The sequence below is a fragment of the Rissa tridactyla genome, chromosome 9, assembly GCF_028500815.1.
Source record: "Rissa tridactyla isolate bRisTri1 chromosome 9, bRisTri1.patW.cur.20221130, whole genome shotgun sequence".
NCBI classification, from domain to species: Eukaryota; Metazoa; Chordata; class Aves; order Charadriiformes; family Laridae; genus Rissa; species Rissa tridactyla.
The window spans coordinates 47,359,445-47,379,026 of record NC_071474.1 but is presented as its reverse complement, the minus strand read 5'-3'; the positions used below and the strand labels follow the sequence as shown (position 1 = coordinate 47,379,026).

At 47.1% G+C, this 19,582-nt stretch overlaps 1 protein-coding gene across 3 annotated transcripts in view; it reads left to right on the top strand.

Moving 5' to 3' along the window:
• LOC128914614 (uncharacterized) overlaps positions 1 to 19,582 on the top strand; it is a 229,292-nt gene that overhangs the window by 164,437 nt on the left and 45,273 nt on the right. For all 3 annotated transcript variants that reach the window (XM_054213844.1, XM_054213842.1, XM_054213843.1), the window contains exons 6-9: positions 2,867 to 3,058; positions 10,185 to 10,364; positions 12,796 to 13,028; positions 17,582 to 17,711. In XM_054213844.1, the coding sequence (XP_054069819.1) occupies positions 2,867 to 3,058; positions 10,185 to 10,364; positions 12,796 to 13,028; positions 17,582 to 17,711 (735 nt within the window). The remainder of the gene's footprint in view (positions 1 to 2,866; positions 3,059 to 10,184; positions 10,365 to 12,795; positions 13,029 to 17,581; positions 17,712 to 19,582) is intronic.

The following is a 19,582-nucleotide window of genomic DNA, read 5'->3' as shown; positions in this document are numbered from 1 at the left end:
TTCCAGCATAAAACACTGCTGTGTAGGTGAAGCGTTGCTCTGCCGCCGTGTAACTGAAACCTCTTGCGGGGCAGAGAGTGGGGTTTGCTGGGAAGCAGCAGGTTTTCTAACTGGCTTTTGGGTTGTTTCTCTGAACAAGTGACATTCTTCTGAAATTTGTTTCAGTGTGCGAGGAGAGGTTTTGCTTGCTGGATCCCCGTGTACCTTTGGGTGCGATTAAAGCGCTCGCTCCCTGCCTTCCCTCGCAGTGACCTGGGGCTCAACCAGGCCTCCCAGTGCTCCCTTTCAGAGATCCACATGCAGCCCCACAGTTGGGAGACAACATGATCTAGTCCATCTTTGCAGCAGATGCCACGATGGAGAACCCCATGCTGTGGGAAGGACCTGGGGAAAGGCATGCAGAGCTGCTCCCGGACATGCTGCAGCTCCCAGTGGTTTCCCTGTATCCAAACTGGCATAGCTGGACTTGGCTGGGGTCACTAAAACAGCCTTCTGCGGCGCCCAGGGCTGCTCGCCTTTGGGACCGCCAGTGCCCAGTATGGCTGCCAGTGCCACAGGACCACACGGCCATTCCGTGCCTGGAAGCATCCCTTCCCTCGGGGAGCATCGTGACATAAGAAACAAGAGCTGACAGCTGTATTCGCTGGGTTTCGCTTCTGCTCTGTCACAAAAGACATTAAATTGACTCTCAGCTGCGCTGTCTTTGGAAAAGGTATGAAGCCGCTGTAGTTTGAGGATGGCTCCTTGATGCAAGGGGAGCAGCACTGAGGTGGCAGGAGGGGTTATTTCACCTCCTTGGTGGGCTTTGGTGTGTCCGTCTGGTCCCCTGATGTGCAGAAGGAGGTCCCACCTTGGCAATGCAGGGTGGGGGACAGGTATCAGTATGCCCAGGTCCATCCTGGCTCTGCCACTTGGCAAACGGTCTGGGGTTCCTGCCCAGGAAAGTGCCCGGCGCTGCCTGGACGTGGCGTGAGCCCAGCCTGGTGTCAGCAGCTCCCTGCAGCCCTCAGCGAAGGGTCAGTGTCCCCAGCGGGTCCTGCCCCGCTGCCGGCAAAGAGAGCATCTTGTCATTTAAACAGGCGTCGCTGCCCTACGCACCCTCCTGTTAAGTCCCTGGTAGCTCTCGGGCACAGTCGTTAGCAGGGTGAAAAGTCCGGCTTTTAATTGCTTTGTGTTTTTTTTATCCCCTAAGTTTGTGGCATCATTAACATTCTGCTAGAGAAGAGATGGGTTTTCTTCAAACATCTCGGCTTCTTGGCCTTTATAACTCACTGTAGGATGAGAAAACGTGGGAGCTGTAAGAAATGGTTCAGCAAAACATGATATTGGTTAGGAACGCAGGGAAGGAGCATGGGCAGGTTTAGGGTTTTTTTACTTTACTAATTTACAGGAACACAGCCCTTTACAATCTGTTTAAAACTGAATTTGAGCTGAATAATGGGAAAGTATTAAAAACTATTAACCCTGAAAAGAAAATGGAAAGATTGACGGTAAATGATGCAGTTTCTGTTCCATATGCCACTCTGTTTGTGTGGACAGTTTCGCTGTATAAAAATACACCGACATGTATTTTTGTGTTTGAAAGTTTCCAGTATCTGGGGCTTTAAATGCTGCTTCATTTATGTAACAACTTTGGTGATCTGTGTAAGACAGCAGTATTTCTGCTTTATTTTTTTTTTTTTTTTTTTTTTTTTTTTAAAAATTTTTAAAAAAAAAAAATTTTTTAATATTTAAGCTTTATTTAAGGTTTGTTCATAAACTACGCTGAGCCCAATTTGAGTTGATCAGCGTTATTTTAAGCGGGTTTTATCTGGGGGAAAAGGTACAAAAGGAGGCACTTGGTCCGTATGTTGTGTGCAGAGCACAGACTCGATCAAAGACAGACTAGGAGGCAGCCTTATCTTTTAGTTTGCAAGTTCAAGGTATGCTTTTTTTGTTTGCTGATGGGAAGAAAATCCATTGTGCTGAAAATGCGGTGATCCTTTTCCATTGCTTTTTGCGGTTTGTTCCAATGCAGAGCATTCGGTGCCCAGGGGTGCGTGACACCCCGTCCAAAGCTGCCCCCAGCCCCCCCAGGTTTCGGGAGACTTATTCAGCCAGTCTGATCTCGGTGCGGTTTAGGGATCACCATCGCAGGATGCGAAGATTGGGCATTTGCCTGAGTGAGGAGAGCTCTTCATGTGAAATGATGAGGAAAGCTGCTGTGAAATGAGATTCAATGCTCATTCACAAATCCTGGGCTGCGAAGTTTACAGAAAACCCAGTGCCACCGCAACCCAGTTAGCCTGGGCTGCTGGTCACATTCATTCAGATTTCTGGACCAGAGGTATCTTGACCTTCTTGAATCAGTCACCGGTAAAGGGCTTATCCCTCCTCGCAGAGGTTTCTTCATGTTGGGACAGCCCCCGGCTGATGGTGTGCGGGAGCTGGGACAAGCGGTGCTGTACACTAGGAACTGCGCTTTTCTTTAGCTTGGTGTGTTTTGCGTATGTACATCTTGGTTCAGAGCACCTGCCAGCATCCAGCACTCCGGTTACCCTTTCACATGGCTGTGTTTGGGGTCAAAATGTCAACACTTGAAATCCCTTTCCTTATGAGAGGAACTTGGCAGTGTGCGGGGAACCATTTGGGGCTGGTTGCTCCAGTATAAAACTGGACTGTCTGGGCTGTAAGCTGTTGTGGACGCCACAGTGCATCGCTGGCAAGTGCATCGCCGTTGCCATAAGGAGGGAGTCGATCCAGTATCTCCCAGAGTTAATCCAGTATCTCCCAGAGTCATGCAACCCAAGGCCCAGCCTACTTTCCCTTGTTGGCTTCCCGATGCTTTTATGAATAAGGCCGTTGCTCTCCCCTCTTCTCCTGGCAGCTATGGGTCAACCAAGAGGATGGAGTGGAGGAGGGAACCAGCGACGTGCAGAATGGCCATTTGGATCCAAGCGCCGACTGCCTCTGTCTCGGCAGGACCGTTCAGAACCGCGACCAGATGAGAGCCAACGTCATCAATGAAATCATGAGCACGGAGCGCCACTACATCAAGCACCTCAAGGACATTTGCGAGGTACGTGGGGGTTGTGACGCTGGGGTACTGCAGCAGGACATGGGATGGGCTGTTGAGAGCTGAGGTCTGGGTTTGTCCTTGGGGGATGGGGCAAAAAGATGCGATGTTTGAGTACTGTGTCTAACAGAGCAGCAGCGTCTGTCAATAAGTATTGATACTTCTGAGAATTTTCTGCTGGATCTGATAATTACCCTTAGTTTGGATTTGCTAAAAGTACAATTTTCTGACCTTTTTTCCGTACCTCTGACTAAAAAATTATGAGGTTGAGATCCTTCAAGCAGTCCTCTTAATTAAAACCCAATGCCGTCCACTTTTGAACTTGTGATTGAGGAAATTAGGTTGTAATTAAACCCATCAGTTACCCATTTCATGGATGTCTTTCACATTGGGCTCACAATTTCCCCTGGCTCAGCATGGGCCCCATTTGCCTTTTCTGACGGTGAGACTGAGACCAAAGTGTTGTCACCATGGGAAATGGAGTGCGTTGCATTTACCCAGGGTCAGGGAACCGGCGGGCAAATGAACTTTGGTGACTGACCCCTCGCATCCTCGATTTGGTTCCTCCTCATTCCGTTCCAGTTAACCCCCACAGCCCCTTCCTGTCCTGCAGCACACAGAATCAGTGCCACGAGCTAAGCCCCAAGTGCGGTGCGTGCGGTGCCGGGTGGTTGGCAAGGAGAACGCACAGCCGCGCCGGAGAGTGTTGCAGGACAGCTTGGGCACTGTGTGTAGAGTATATACTTACCGCGAGTTTGTTAGCACTAAAATCAAAGTCCACGGCTTTCAGCTCATCCCTCCGAGTGTTTAGGGTTTAGCGAGCCTGTGCCCAGTCTTTGCAGAGTCAATGTGCTGAAGCGCCTTGTGAATTCTGCTTAGAGAAGTGGTTTCCTCCCTTCATACTTGCTACTTTTCTATTGAGAAGGCAAAGCAGCCGTCTAAAAAGCATCTATGACACTTTTCAGATATGGAAGAGGCTTGGGATTTCAATTTGGAAACAAATGAGCTTAATTTCGCTGTGCTATTTCAGTCAGAGGGCTTTGCATTGAAGAAGGGAAGAACTGCAGGAACTTTTCCACATATTGTTTCTTTCCCTGCATCTGCACTTTTCTGTTGAAAAACTAAATAAACCTTAACTTGCATTTCCCAGCCAAGTCACTGTGCTTTTGCCAAATCAGATTCTCAGGAGGTACAGACAGGTACAGCTTCAGTGATATCTGTGGGCTAACACAGATCTGCAGCACCTAATGATAAGTCCCAGATATAAAAGAGAGCTCTAAGGCTCCTGCCTTGCTCTGTGTGATGAAAAATGGTATTGAGGGGATAAATCCAGGTAGAGCACCAGGAAATGATTCAGCTGCCTCTCTTGAAGAAGGAGGCGGACTGAAATGGGCATTCTCATCTGCAAAATGATGGGCTGGCCCTTGCTGGAGAGAGCCTCATTGTGCTCAGTTTAATCAGAGCAATCCATTTGCCCGGAGAAGGCTGGGAGACAGCTCAGTCGTGCCAGGCATGTCGGCAGAGCGTGACGTGACTGCTTCTGTTTGTGCGTGAGAGGAGAGGGGCTGGCGATGCAGAGACATGGGGCCGGCTTGGGCTCCTCCCAGCGCTTCTGGATGAATTTGTACAGAGGTGTTATTTGTGCCGAAGAACGAGTAGACACCAGACAACCGCTGATGAGATGCAGAAGTGCTGTTGACAGTGGCAACCCCCCCCCCCTTCCCTTTGCTCTTTATTTTAAGGTGTCAGCACAAGCAGCAGTGATGTGACGTACCGGAAGGGATGAGAGAGGAGTTCTGTCTGCATGGGGAAGGTTGAGCCTGATTTAGTCCTGAGTTTAGCAGTGTGTAGTTAGACTCTTGTTGCTGAGCTATAATGAATAACAAATCCTAATACCGGTGAGGCACCTTAAGATGTGTGGTTGTTATCAGAGGACCGTAGCCCCTGCTAGGTGATTAAGAGCCCTCCAATTGCTCTTTTCAGCTTCAGGATGTATTTCCACTACCTGCTACTATATTATTATACACTGTTATTATTCATAATACCCATGGCACTAGTCCTGCCAAGTCAGGAGCTCACAAGCTAGCCAGCACCAGAATGAAAACTACCTGCGCAAGCCAAGACCTGCGTGAAGCAGCTGGTTTGGAGGGGAATTCCCCGTCACAGCAAAGCCGTGCTGCCCTGACGGCGGCGGCTGCTGCTGGGCCCTTGCTTGGGCTATGAAGGACTGACTCCTGCTTGGGGAAACGGTTTTGTGAAGATTTTTATTAGGGGTAAAATGTGGAGTTTTTCCTGGACCACGTTATCAGCAGTGGGTGGATCGTTATTCTGAAATATCACCAAGGGGAAAGGAAAGAAAAAACAATTTAGCCTTAAGGAAATATCCAGCAATAAGAATTTCAGGCTTAGCGGTTAGAGCTTAGAAAAATAAGAAGCTACTGAAATCTAGGCTTTTGTAATGGGTAACAATAGCCAGCCTTACTGGGTGGCCGTGCCGCTCTCTCGCTGTCCTGTAAAGCACCGCATATACGCACGGCCATCTCCAGGCTCGAAAAGATACCCCCTGCGCCTGGGGTTTGAGGCAGGAGGGCACAGGGTCTGTCTGTGACACGGCACCGGTGACATCGGCAGAGGAGCCGAGGTGCTCGGTCAGGACAAGCTACCTCGATGAGAGCAGAGGGCCAAGAAGGTGATCTGAGCCGTAGCGTGCGTTGGGGAGCGCAGGTGGAAGAAGGAGACGCAGGAGGGCTACAAAGAGCGGGGTGCCGTGCTTTAAGAAATGAGCAGGATTTGGACCAGCATATGGATTAGGAAGACAAGGCTAAATTTAAGGGGGTGTTAGAGAAGTGACAGTGTTCGGGCTGGAACAGTGAGGCAATTGGGAGATCAAAGGAAACCTCCATATTATGAGTAATTTGGGGGTGGGAGGTTAGAAAGGCCAGCCAACTTCCAGTCCTGCGTTTTGCTCTTTTCCAAGTAATTTCACTTTGAATTTATTTTTTAATAATGTTGTCTGGATTCCACCTAAGCTTTGCTTTGGTGCCAGAACAGCTCTGAATGCCGCGTGGAAAACATCCTCATTGCATCTTTGCGTGTCAAGCTGGGTCTGTTGTGCAGAGCTGATGGGACAAGTTCTCACGTGGTCTGGGTGGCATTAGCCTGACTCATTCTCGGAGATGAATGAAAAACACTTTTTTTTGCTGCTTCAGGGTGAAGCAGCGTAAAACCTTCTTGGCAGCAATGTGGCCCACCTTCAGAGGACCGCATCTGAGGAGCTGCTGGCCCCTTTGTACGACCAGTTTCTCATCCATGGATACCAGACTGGAGGGCACCTCTGCAGACAGCTCTTTGGATCAGTGGGGAACATATGTGTTCCCCACTGTGCAGTTTGTAGCTGTCTTTCTCAGCCTGCTTTTTCTGTTTTGGAGCTGCTTCTTGCCCTTTTGAACAATAGGCTTGTGTTCCTGCAGGACTTCATTTTATGTTTTAGGTAGGTCCCAGTGCAATCCCGGTGCCTGATATTCAGTACTTGCTGCAGACTGGTATTTGAGCAAGTGCTTTAGAGTCCTGACTGCCTGGGACCAGACGTGGCTCTAGTTTGCCTTTTCAGTTCCAACCGTTTCAGCTTTGTTCTTCTGTTTATTCTTGGTTTGTGCACATCAGCACAAGGCTCACCTGGATGCTCTGAGCACTGCTCGAGAGAACAGTATTTCTATAGCTCAAATGGTGCTGGCCCAAACTGAGGGATGGTCCACAGGACAGTGTAGACAGCCCCCAAACTGGCGCAGAGATGGAAAGAAACTGGAATATGCCTTTGAAGTTAAAGCCTGTGGTGGCTGTCATCTGCTCAGTCTCTCCTTCACGTTGCTCTCAGCCGGACAAGAAGAAGGAAGGATGGGTGGGTGGGTGGGTGGATGGATGGATGGGTCACCTCTCCTAACTGTAAACCCACTCTGGGGTGGAGAAAACTTAGCACTTAACCTCCGGCAAATACTTTTCAACTTTGGCCTATTCTTCAGGGACTACATGGAAAAATACTTTAAAGAGAGACAGTGTGACAGCTATTTTTAGGTATTCATTGAGCAAAACACTCTCCAACATCTGCTCATCAGTCAGCTATCCCTTCTCTGAGCAAACCTGACGGGATGAGCAGAAGGAAGATGACATTGTTTTATGTAAGAGAAGTAAATTTACTGGAAAAACTATGCAGCAGCCTTCTAGCTGGCTCTGTATAAATCTTCAGTCTCCCCTTCGCTGGCTTGTGCTGGAAACCAACCATCCAAACGCACACGCTGGACAGAGGATAAGGCTTGGGAACTCCGTGCGTTCTTTTATTTTCCCCGTGGTTTTATAGGTGCCTGTACAGAAATGTGCTGCTTCAGCTTCTCTGAAACACATGGCTCAGGCAAAGTGATGAACCAGCACCGGGAGGACGGGGAATATTCAAGACGGTAGTCGCAGCCAATAGCAACCCCAGGGCTGAAAGATGTTCACATAAATCACCCGATGACTGATTTCACAGAAGAGCGTGCGGGAGGGGAGGCTGGCTCACAGGCAGCCTGCAGCGAGCAGCGGGGCAAAGGTCCTAAAACAAACGGCTTGCGGCAGTTGTTCAGCGCCGTTAGCACCAAAACCGGTGTCAAAAAGAGCCTGGCCTCATGGGCAGGTGCACGTTTTATTTTTTTTTGGAAAGCTCTTCTGAGATAAGCAGGTAAACATGAAAAGTGGCATGGAAAGATATTCTTGTCTTGCTAGCCTGAATTTTTTTTTGCACTGCAACTGTCCTGCAGTGTGGGAACCAGCCTGCTCCCATTCCTCCTGGCCTTGAGAAATAAGAGAGGGAAACCCAGGGAAATGAGTCATCGAGGAGCTCCTGGAAGAAGAGAGACCTAGATTTAGTAAATGCAGAAGGTATTCCATAGTCCAGGCTTCCCAGCTGAAAAAGCCAACAAATTCAGGGTAAGGGTGTCCTTCTAGCTAAGCTGGACATCGCAGAGGTTGATTCTTTGCCAGGTCGGCCAAAGTTGCATTTATCATTCATCCGTTTGAAGTTCTCCCTCCCAGGAACCACATGGTGAGGCTGAAGGACAGTTTATTATAGCGTTCCAATAGTTCGCATTGTGGACCAGCAGCTGCGTGTCACCAGCTGGCGGTTCGTCTGTGTGACTAAGCATCTAGAGTTCCCAAATATAGCCATTCAACTGGAGCGGTTGGCATTTTTCTTGCTTTGTTTTTTTTCCTCTTCCTATATAATAAAGGCAGGCAAAGTCATCTCGTGATGACCCCCGTGTTATTTCTTTGCAGTCAAGAGGCCACAATCCAGACCAGGCCAGCAGAGCATCTGATATTTGGCCTTGCAAAGTTTCTAGTCTAAATAGTCCAGGCAGGTGCAGCACGGGGTGGGGGGGATGCAGTGATTTCCTCAATGTCACACAGGTTGGTGGCAGAGCCAGAATTTCAGCCCAGGCATCCAGAGCCTCCGTGTGTCACCCCGTCCCCTGGACCACACGTGCTCCAGGAGAGCGTGTTTGAAGAAGTCCCCGTGATTCAGCTGAAACCAGGACGGCGAGTTCATGAATAAGGCAGGGTCAGCAAAACAGGGAGACAGACAGAACTTGGTGTGTTATGCTTTTTGCCAGAACATGGATCCACTCAGTCTTTCTAGGTCAGGAGGTCTTCAGAGCAGTGCTTGCCTACCGGTTTGTGTTCGTATGACGTCCGGCTAAGCTCAGGCTCGGTACCAATGGGTGTCATGGGCAGATGAAGAATAAGCAAGGAGGATCATTTTATTATTGCACTGGACTGAGACGCAGGAGATCTGAATTGCTTCCAATTCTACTGCAGATTCACTCTGTGATTTTGGAGAATTTCCTTAAGCTCTCTGTATCCTAGTTCTTCCTCTCTCTTTCTCCGTTTGACTTTAATGTCTATAGACTCAGGAAGGAGCCCGATACTTGAACAAAGAAAGGTACAAAGCCTTTTCCTCTGGTCTCGCTTAAAAAAGGAAGAAAAGCAATGAAAGGCGGTAGTTGAGAAAACAGGAGAAAAATTCTCCCTCGTTTTACAATGTTTGGAATAGCATCTTTGTGCTAATGGAATGCTCCCACTGCGGCTCCCTTGCCTGGGCAAGCCAAAACACCTGCCCAACCCACTGCATCGCCTTTGGGGCTCCCCGCCGTGGCACTCACAGGACAACAGCCTCCCGCTTCTGTCTCAGACTCAGGGAGGTGAACAATGGAGGGGATAAACCACGTTGCCTTCCAAGGCAGGGAACGCTTGAAGAGTATTTCCCTTCAGTGTTTCACTCGGTGCTGAAACAACAAGGCTGGTTACACCTTCCACATCCTCTTCCTAGACCGAGGGCATGCAACTACACATTAATAGAGTATTTCTCAGCATGATTATCAGCTTTCTTGTCCTGATTACCGTGGCTAAAGCGAGAAAGGAGAGCGAGCAGATGATCAAACAGCCCCTCACAGCTTTCTCTGTCATGCCATGTACCACTGAAGAGTACAAGGAAGCAGCAACGTTTGTAGGAGCTACCCTGGGTATTGGGTATTGCGAGGCAGTGATTTTTGAAGGAACAGGCATACAATACTGTAACACACCTCTTTGGAGCTCTCAGCCACGTTTTGCAGTTCTCTGCAGCACAGGTAGGACAGAGCCCTTTCAGGCTGGGCTGGTTGAGATCTCTGGGGAACCTTGCCTTTGCAAAGGTGATTCATGCAAAATGCTGAAGGACATTGAGGCAGAACCCACACTCTCCCCGCAACGCGCTGTACACACGCTGTCTCCAGCATCTCCTGCCGCAGGCTGTGGAGCCCTGTGCGTACTGGGTCTGGTGTGGCCTAAGCAAGAGTAGTGCTGTGGGGCCGCACTGGGAACAATGGTTGCGAGCGAGATGATGTCTATCAAAAGAGGTCTTGTAGCCTTTCAAGGCATGTTTTGCATATTGCGTGCTTACTCATAGACAGGAGTTGATGGAGACCGTCATGTCATAACAAGTAGATTTTGTTTTCGGAGCCGTTTTCTGATTTAGTTTTTACTTGCTCCTTCCTCAAGGAAAATCTGGGAGCAGTCTCAGTGTGTTTGAGTTATTTTATGGATTGGTCTGTTTTACTCCTTATAGGGTTACTTAAAGCAGTGCCGGAAGAGGAGGGATATGTTCAGTGATGAACAGCTACGGATCATCTTTGGTAACATTGAAGATATCTACAGATTTCAAATGGGTTTTGTCCGGGACTTGGAGAAACAGTACAACAACGAGGATCCCCATCTCAGTGAAATTGGACCATGTTTCCTTGAACACGTAAGTTCATTTGGCATTTTTGTTTGGGAGTTTTGGGGTTAGTTTTTTTCTGGGGGAATGGGAGGGGAATAGCAGAGTATGTCAGGAGGCAGGAACCACTCAGAGTAACTTGTGTGCAGCAGTACCGTTCCAGTTACATATCACAGAATATACTCCGTGGCCTTCCGTTTGCTTCAGGAGCTATAGGTACAGGGAGAATTCAAAGCGAAGCATATAGTTGGATAACTCCCCCAGTGCACTTGAATCCCAACACCTTTTCACATCTACCCTTACTTACGTTATGTAGTTACGATGTCCCCCACCTACTCCCCACCTTATTTTGCTCTTCAGAATATGACTTAAACCCACCCACAGGCTATCCTAATCAGGTCACGGGTGACCAGAAGGCTGGAAGAGGTAAGAGAGTCCAGAGAAGTGAAAAGAGGCCTTAGTTGTGTGTTACACAAAAAAGGTAGAGGAGAGCAAATGCCCGGGCTGTTCACTGTGCTACCGAGATGCAATTGCAAGGGATGAAAAACCCCCACAGCTCCAGTTGCCTTCCCCTGCGGAGCTGTTGGGCCGGGTGGGGAGGTGCCAGCTCGCGCTTCTTGCTGCCCAGGTGGCAGCAGGGCAGCAGATACGCGCTCACGCTAAGTGCACGCTGAAAAGGACATTTTAGCTGACGATACAGTTCTGGAGGCTTTTGCCCAGCCCATCGTACAGTTACATAAGCCACATGCTACAGGAGCTGATAAATTGGCCAGTGTTGTAAATATGTCAGGAAACGTCAAGAAAATTATAGCCCTGCAGTTGTAGGCTTTCCTTTAGGGAGAATGAAGTGCTGTATCAGAGCGTACGTATGAGGTGCTCTGACCCGGGATGCAGATCCTGTGCCGTGTTACCTCGTTACTTACTGTCAGGGCTGAGCTGGCAACAGTTCGCTTCTTATTAGAGGAATTTCTGATGGACATTCATGAAGCTTCAGCGCGACGTCCCTAAAAAGATTCACAGCATCTCTGAAACATCATTGGTCTTCTAATGGAAAAGCAGGTTTCTTCTGGAGGAGGTGCATGATGGCATTAACATTGCTTGTTTTTACCAGAGCCTGCAATCTCTGCTGCTTGCTTCCAAAGCAGCATCATATTCCATCTCTGTGCTAAAAAGATGTAAGAAATCTTGGTGAGAATCAGTAGCTAAAACTTCATGTCCTGGGGCTGTGCTGTCAATTCATTTATAGTGACGATAGTAAGAATTACTAGCGTTATTTGGAGAAATATCTGTCACTTTTCTGTCATCAGATAGAGGCTGAAAGCTGGCTAATAAACTCCTGATAAATTATCCCCGTTTAGCCATTTGGGGAAACGGAGGGATGAGGACATTGAGATCCTGTTATGTGGATCTGCAAAGCATCTTGTTCCTCATCTGCTTCGGGAAGAGGGAGGTGTCAGTGCTTGGCTCTTGGTCAGCTGTGGGGATGGGAAAGAATCCGGGCTCCCCTTTTCCCAGAAAGGCAGGTTATTTCGGCCCTTATGGGACTGAGAAATAAGAGTTTCTGGTCAAGTGTATTTTTTTTTAAAAAATATCTGTTCCTTTCTGTAGTTTGTAAGGCATTGGCCACAGCCTGATGTATCGTCTCAGGCTGTTGACCTACAACACCTGCGCTTATATCAGGGCTGTCTCGACTGCAGTCTTAATACGTGGTATTGGACAGTCAGTTTGTGTCTGTCTCTCCCTTCCCGTGTAATTTTTCTTTGAGCTTTTGGCTGCCTTGTCCGTGTGGCCCAAATGAGTCAAGCCTGAGTTAAGGGTGACGAACTGCCATGGCCCCATCTGTGATCAGTCAAGGCAGAAAAAGGAGATTCCAATGAAATTAACAAAAAAGACGCGTTAGACCAGTGCAAAGGATGGGTGGGCACATGCGTGAGTGGGGTTTTTCTCTTCGTTTGGTGTGTTCTGGCTCTCTGGTCCCGGGGAAGTCCACACACTGGATGGTGCCTTGGGTTCCCTGTTGGTAAAGGGAATTTCAAATACACCCAGCTCCTAAACACTTGCCAGGTGCTTCGTGATCTTTCAGGGAAAGAGCTGTAGAAGTAACAAGGTTGTCTTCTTGTATTGCCAAAGGCCAAAACTCTGCTTGGTTCTAGCTTTACCTTTGATAAAGAAAACCCCATTGCACAATTTGAATGCCCACAGCGCTGCGCAGGGGTTCACTTCAACACGCCCTGGACCTGCAGGTCCCTCTCTGCCTCCCTTTTCCCCCGAGTGACCGTGCAGCACCTCCTCCAAGCAGGAAAAGTACTCCAGGATGGGTCCTTTCTCCTCCTGCTTGGGGTAGCCTTTCTTCTGCAGTTGTAATGTGTTCTCGTTGGCAAGCCGGGTGGTTGACTGCTGGCAGCACTTGTCTGATGTGTGCTCCCCTCTGTGTGCACCCCGTTTTTCCTGCCTCTCGTAGCAAGATGGCTTCTGGATCTATTCGGAGTACTGTAACAATCATTTGGATGCGTGCATGGAGCTTTCCAAGCTGATGAAAGATAGCAGGTACCAGCATTTCTTCGAAGCGTGTCGTCTGTTGCAGCAGATGATTGATATTGCCATAGATGGTTTCCTTCTGACGCCAGTGCAGAAGATCTGCAAATACCCCCTGCAGCTCGCAGAGCTACTGAAGTACACCGCGCAGGATCACAGGTACGTCGCTCCCTTGTTCCGTGGAGGGGTTTCGCTCACTGCTTCTTTACACGGCCTCTGCACACACCCAGAGCTTGGGGTTTTTTTTTCCATCCAGCTCTTCTCTTCATGACATCTTGTATAAATCGAAGCGGGGCAAAGGTTCAGCAGATAGTTAGAAAAGCTTCTCAAAGCACTGATTCTCAATGGAGCCAAACTCATCTCTGCTATAATCAGACACGTGAACTAATTACCCTTGGATGTACTTTCTGATGCTACCGGTTACACTAGAAAAATCACCTAATTAGCATTCGGTGGTCAGGAAGGCTCATTCTTTTATCCTGAAGACGACCTCAGCACGTAGGAAGCAGAGGGCCAGGATCCGCAACTCAAACCTGAATATGCTCAGATTTGGGGAGAACTGGGAACCTGCTCTGCTTTTCAGCCTGATATTCCATCTCTGATTTTGCCATTGGGTTTAGGTTCAGAGGAGCCCCCAGCAGTGTGATTACTTCCCAGTATCTCCAGGATCTCTTTTGCTGCTGCTGAGGGCAATCAGCCTGACCCATGACCTAATGTAAATCAAGAATAGTAGCTATGATATCATGTGTGATATACTGCTATAAAAACAGAGTGAAAGAAGAGTCAGGCCCCCTAAGAGTAGATTTTCTCCTGCCTTGACAATTTTCTTCATTTTCCAAAACCCATTTAAATGGAAGTGCTTCAGAGAACAAAAAAAAGCCCACAGATGTTTCAGAAAGTTCTGCAAGTGTTTGGGTTTTTTTGTTTTTCCCCAAACCCAGCCCTAAAAGTGCAGAGAGATACGACATGAGCAAAGAGATGCATTGATTTGCTGTGACCTGATTCACGAGTTTGATTCATACTCGCAGAATGCCCAGTTCAAAATCACCAATTTGGACATGCATTTGGCTCCAGAACCAATTTCTGGTTTTCCCTTCGTAACGAGACCACATCAAGCTTGGAGTGGACTCATGGGAACATCAGGGCACCAGAAACCAGCTCTAGGATCCCAAATGTTGTGGCTTTTTTTCCTGACCAGCCGTGTGATGTCCCCACAGTACTTAGAGCGTGAATTGAGATGCGGCTTTACAATGGGAAGACATTGGAAGCCTCGGAGAGAAGAGGTCTGTGTTTAAAATGACCTTCTCTGAGTTATTTGGTAGCAATACCAAAGGGGATGTGGACAGTGTGATTACACAAGGGTTGAATTATTTTGGGAGCACGTTCCTTTTTCCTTTGGGATGTTTTAAAATCAACATGTTGTTAAGTAACCAGATATAGTTGTATTCTGAGGAGACTTGGACCTTTCCTGTGGTTAAGCGACAATTAGTTGATTCAGACTGAGATCTCTTTTGTACTGGATTGTGTCAGTGATAGGACGCAGCCGTGGACGCATCATTTCTCTTGTCTCTTCATTTTTCTGAGAAGGGAAAGCAGGATTCTATTTGCTCGCCTTGCGTTAGTGAAGAGTAAGCCCCCTGAAGCTGTAACACCGCGTATACAAAACTCTCGCCTGCGCAGAGAGCCGGCAAAAGGCCTGGGCCTTATCTCAGCCCTGGTGCGTGGGGTAATTCTGTTGGTGTGGGCGTACCCTGGGGAGTTTATTGGCTCATGGAGGAATGGCGTTACAACGCAGAAATGAGGTGGGTTACGCCAGCCTGCCCTGTGGTCTGCCTCCTCCGATTCAAGCGTTCAGAGAGCCTGGGAGGGACTGATGCTGCAGGCAGCCCAGCGCGCCTCCCAGCCAAGCTTAATGCCACAAATGGGGAAGGTGAGGCACAGAGAGCGCGTCTCACTCACCGCCGGGTGATTCTGCGTTGGGGCTGCGCAGAAAACCCCGGCTGCCCTGGTTGCCTGCTCAAAATACAAATCTTTTCTGCTCCTATAATTATGGCTTTGGGATGGGGGCTGAGATGAGCAAAGCCTGAGAATGTAAAGCAAATAATCTTTGGGGGACGTCATGTTGTGACAATATCCGACACAGGGAAAAGCCAGATCCCTGCAGGCTGGGGTCCCGTCAGGGTCCACTGTGAATGAGAGAAACCGAGAACCAACTGGGGAGCTTCAGCCGGGGCCATTGACCAGGCGACGAGTTCTCGTCCTGCACTTGCAGTTTGACAGTGCTCGCAATTAGATTGCGAGTCGGAAAGAGAAGCTAGAAAATTATAGAGTGGACTAATACTCCCAATGAAATCAGGCTCATCATTGGCTGGGTTAGGAGTCTCTTAGGCATTCTGATTAGAATTTAATATGTAGAAAATACTGTTTAAATCAATTGAACCATTTACAGAGTAAGGCAAAATTCAGAAAGGACTGGGAGTCCCAATGAAAGTAAATACGTTAGCTTCATCTAACAGTGGCACATTAAATTTTTTTTTTTCCCCTCTTCATTAATACCGGACTTGTAGAGCTATGGATCGATCTGCCCTGTGCCAGGTCAGGACCACAGAGCTGAAACCAGAAACCTGACCGCTCTCCCCCAAGTTAGCATGTGATATTCGGCAAGAGTCTCGACTTGCATTATGATTGAGCACTGGAAAGGGGTCATTGCAGCCCAAATATAATTGACAAACAATTTATTTACCTTAATTTCATAGTTGATGCTATCCTATTATTATTTCACCAGCCAAATGCTTTGCGTCTATTATTTTTTTCTTCTAAGTTTTTGCCAGCTCTGCCACAGACATGGGCTAGGAGCCCAAAAAGTTCAGTCATGACTCTTTCTTCGTTACTGCCTGAAAGAAAAATGTGCATGGGGTTTTCTCTTCAAACAGAACATTGGAATTAGTAAATTAGCATTACCAAGATAAAACCCAGCTTGATTGGCACCGGCCCACTCCGCATGGAGGCAGGCATGGGGGTGTTTTCAGAGCCTGGCTCCCTTCAATTGCTTATTGTTTGGAGACTGGTTCATTTGAATTTTTCACAAAGCCACATCTGTTCACCTCTTAAAGATTTACTCCAGCTTAATATGAATTAAATATATGAAGGTCCTAAGCGCAGCTTGCTGGTGTCCTGAGCGTTCCTGCTGCAGAACTGGGCTGGAGTTAAAGTGTGTGAACATGTCGGGTGAGAAAGAGGAGACTCTGCCAACGGGTGGGCTGACATCACCCTCCCTTCTTTGATGAGCATAATTGCTAGGAGATCATTAGCGACGGTTTCTAAACCCTACACCTCTCCCTAGCTCTACAGAGCCTTTCTGGCCATAGTGACTTACTATTTCCCTACAAGACCTCATGGACGTTCTGAAGACTAACGTCTCTCTGGCATGGCTCAGCTTCTCCCTTACACAACCAGGCGCTCACTTCATACAGATGGCCCCACAAAGGAAGGCACAAGAAATTCTTCACTCTGTGTCATGATGGATCTGTTAGCCAGCCTGCCCTCAATTCTCCTTTACTTTGTTGGAGGACCAGTCCTCATGTTCTGGAATTTGCAGGATTATTTTTTTTAACCTCAGCTAGAATTTTGATGTAAGAATTGAATAAAAATTGAAAACCCATTTCAAGATTTCATGCAAGAAAGGATGGCAAAATAGCAAATAATGTTCTGTTGTATATCATATTGTGATTGTTTCTTAATATTTATGCTGCTTGGATCACACGGGGAAATGGATCTAATTCACAGCAGTCACCCCTATTTTACCTGTCACCAGTGCAATTCTTAGCAATAATCAATAAAGCCATTCCCCCTGCAGCTGCCCAAGATCGCAGTTTTTCTCATTAGTCAGCAATCAATATCAGCCCTTAAGTTAATAATATATTATGGTGGCATTATGGCAGCTGGCCTTGTCTGTCTTTCCGATTGAAATGAACATTAAGGTTCCTTGGAATGGGAAAGAAGGCACAAGGCGGAAATCAATAGCATTGATTTCAGCATCACTTTTTGAAAAGACTGATCATCATCTTTGCTGGCCCTGGCGGGAGGCTATTTTCACTCTTTGTTATTACACTCCCAGGCCCGTCCAGGAAAAAAAAAAGAAACAGAAAATTGCTTTGATTTGCTCACCTGAAGTCTGCAGTGAGGGTGAATGCCATGGGATAAATGCTCTGTGGCACTCCTGGAGTCACCTGATGGCTTGGAAGGTGCTCAGGGCTTGTGTTTAATCGAAAATTAAATCTTCTAATAGTCATTTTAAAGATGAAAAAACCCAGGCTCAAAGACACAGGCTATAAGATTGTTCAGGCTTTCTTTTTGGATGCTCTTTAGCTGAGCACCCTAAGACTTTAAAGAACAATATTCACAACTGTCGTACGTTGGTTGGCGGAGGCCTGACCGTACTGGGTGCACTGATGCAGACCAGCTGAGGCGCTGGCTGGCCTCCCTGGCTCATACACACGCAATTCCACTTTCAAGCAAGCTGTTCTTTTGCGGTGATCCAGAAAGACGTTGCTGATGGAAAAAACACAGTATCATAGTAATGACTGACACAATCCTACCTGCTTTTCTTTGTAAAAGGATGGTGAGATTCTGCTTCTGCTAATGATAGACTCCTGTGCGTTTCCCCTGCGCATCAGGCTTCATTTCATGGACTTTTCTCTTGTGTTCGACAGTGACTACAGGTATGTGGCTGCTGCTCTTGCCGTCATGAGGAACGTGACTCTACAGATCAACGAGCGGAAGCGGAGGTTGGAGAACATTGACAAGATAGCTCAGTGGCAGGCCTCCGTTCTCGACTGGGAGGTACAGTAAACGTTCAGCCCGGATTTAGGTGCTATAAAGCTGGAAAATGTAAATTCCATGCAGTTGCAGAATTATCCAAGACCATATAGTTCATTTCACACAACCTAGTCTTGGGATTAAGCTCGGGCCAGAGTAGATATATTTACAGACTTCAGAGATGGTACTTAAGAAGTGAAATGTTAATGGCACTCCGAGGAAAATCTAGGGTCCAATTCCAATTTCATCAATAGAAATCTGGAGTAACTTTTGCGATTGCAATGCTGTCGTCCTGGGAATAAGTGAGATCTGGACCAAACTGTGCATTCTGGCTCTGTGCTTTTCTTTGGGAAGCAGTAGGGAATGAAGTAGCAAAAAGCCCTAGAAATTGTGACAGGTTAAGAAAATGGAGAAAGCTCTTCTGGAAGCCAAAACATTAAGCTGAAGTCAGAGGTGCTATTTGAGCATTTGAAATGAGTACCCACTTACAGATTTCTGAACCAACCCCGTGTGTAGTGATCGTACAGTTAAGGAGCTGAGAAAACACAGGCAAGGCAGAGTCAGCAGAGGGATTCCTCACTAGCCTTCAGTCTCCTACGTTTTTGCCTTGTGTTTAAAAAAAAAAAAGCCATACTAAAATTATGTTCTTTTCTTTTTGTCTCCAATTTTTTTTAAAATTGTTGTATGACTGTAATCTGTAAATAGGGTTTTTGAAGCAGACTGAGGACAAATGTTTTTGTAAATCCCTCTCTATGTTGTCATCGGTCCAGGTGTTTAGCAAGCAGATAGTTAGAGTGATGGATCAGCCTTTCTTCTTCCTCACGGTCATGAACATCTGGAATAACTCCACTTTCAAGTCAATAGGATCATACTATGTAAATTAGTATAGGGGAAAGATGCATTAATCCTTTAATTTTTATTTTTTTTTTTCTGGAAAAGATCTAGGAAGGCTGGGAGGAGAGGGAGAGAAATACAGGAGCCTCACCTTATTGTGTGTCCTCCTTGATTGAATTAGTTTCATTGCTATAATGAAGGTTGGGTTCAAGTGTGGATCTCTCGATAAAACATATAAATGCAGCAATCACAGCTAGTTCTTAAATTATGACTGGCTGTGAGAGCAGAGAATGCTGATGATTTTCTTGATTGTTTTATTGTTGTTTACTGCGAAGAAACCTCTCTCTCACTGACACGCAGGCTCATTTTCAGAATTAGGAAACTGCTCTCAAGGAGGCACAGGCCCATCAGATAGATCTGCAGCCTTCAGAATATTCCATGTGATGAGCTAATGGGTGTCGTTTGTAAGAAATGCCGAGACCCTCATTGTAAATAAATCTAGATTAAGGGCAGATCAGTTCCAAGTCAGTGAATATTCATGTGCGAGTGGAAAGCCAAGGTGACCTCCACATAGGATCTATGGAATAGCAGTTTCTTTTTCTCTTCCATTAGCTCAGTTGATAATTCATTTTTATTTAGCCATATCCTTGATAATTCATTCCTGCTTAGCTTTAGCCATATCCTTTATAATTCATTCCTGCTTAGCAGTACCCATTCTTTATCTCCATCCTATCCTCAGGAACTTGCCAAGTCGTTCTTCCAGGCTTTTTTCAACTGTTCCAAATTTTAAGCACAATATTGCAGCAACATCCTTCAGCTTCTCATAATATAGCAAAACCTGCTCTTGCTACTGCTCAGAGATCCAATCGGAATACAGCTACTGCCTCCATTCAAAGGAAAATACCCTTCTCGCCATTTGTATTCTATATTTTGGATCAAGAAGTCATAGAGTTGTGATGAGGACAGTAAAGGATGAGAGCTAGATCCAGCACAGGCGTTCACTGCTTGATTCTTTCCTCTGAAGTAACTTCTGAACCATCAGATCCAGCCCCCACTTCACA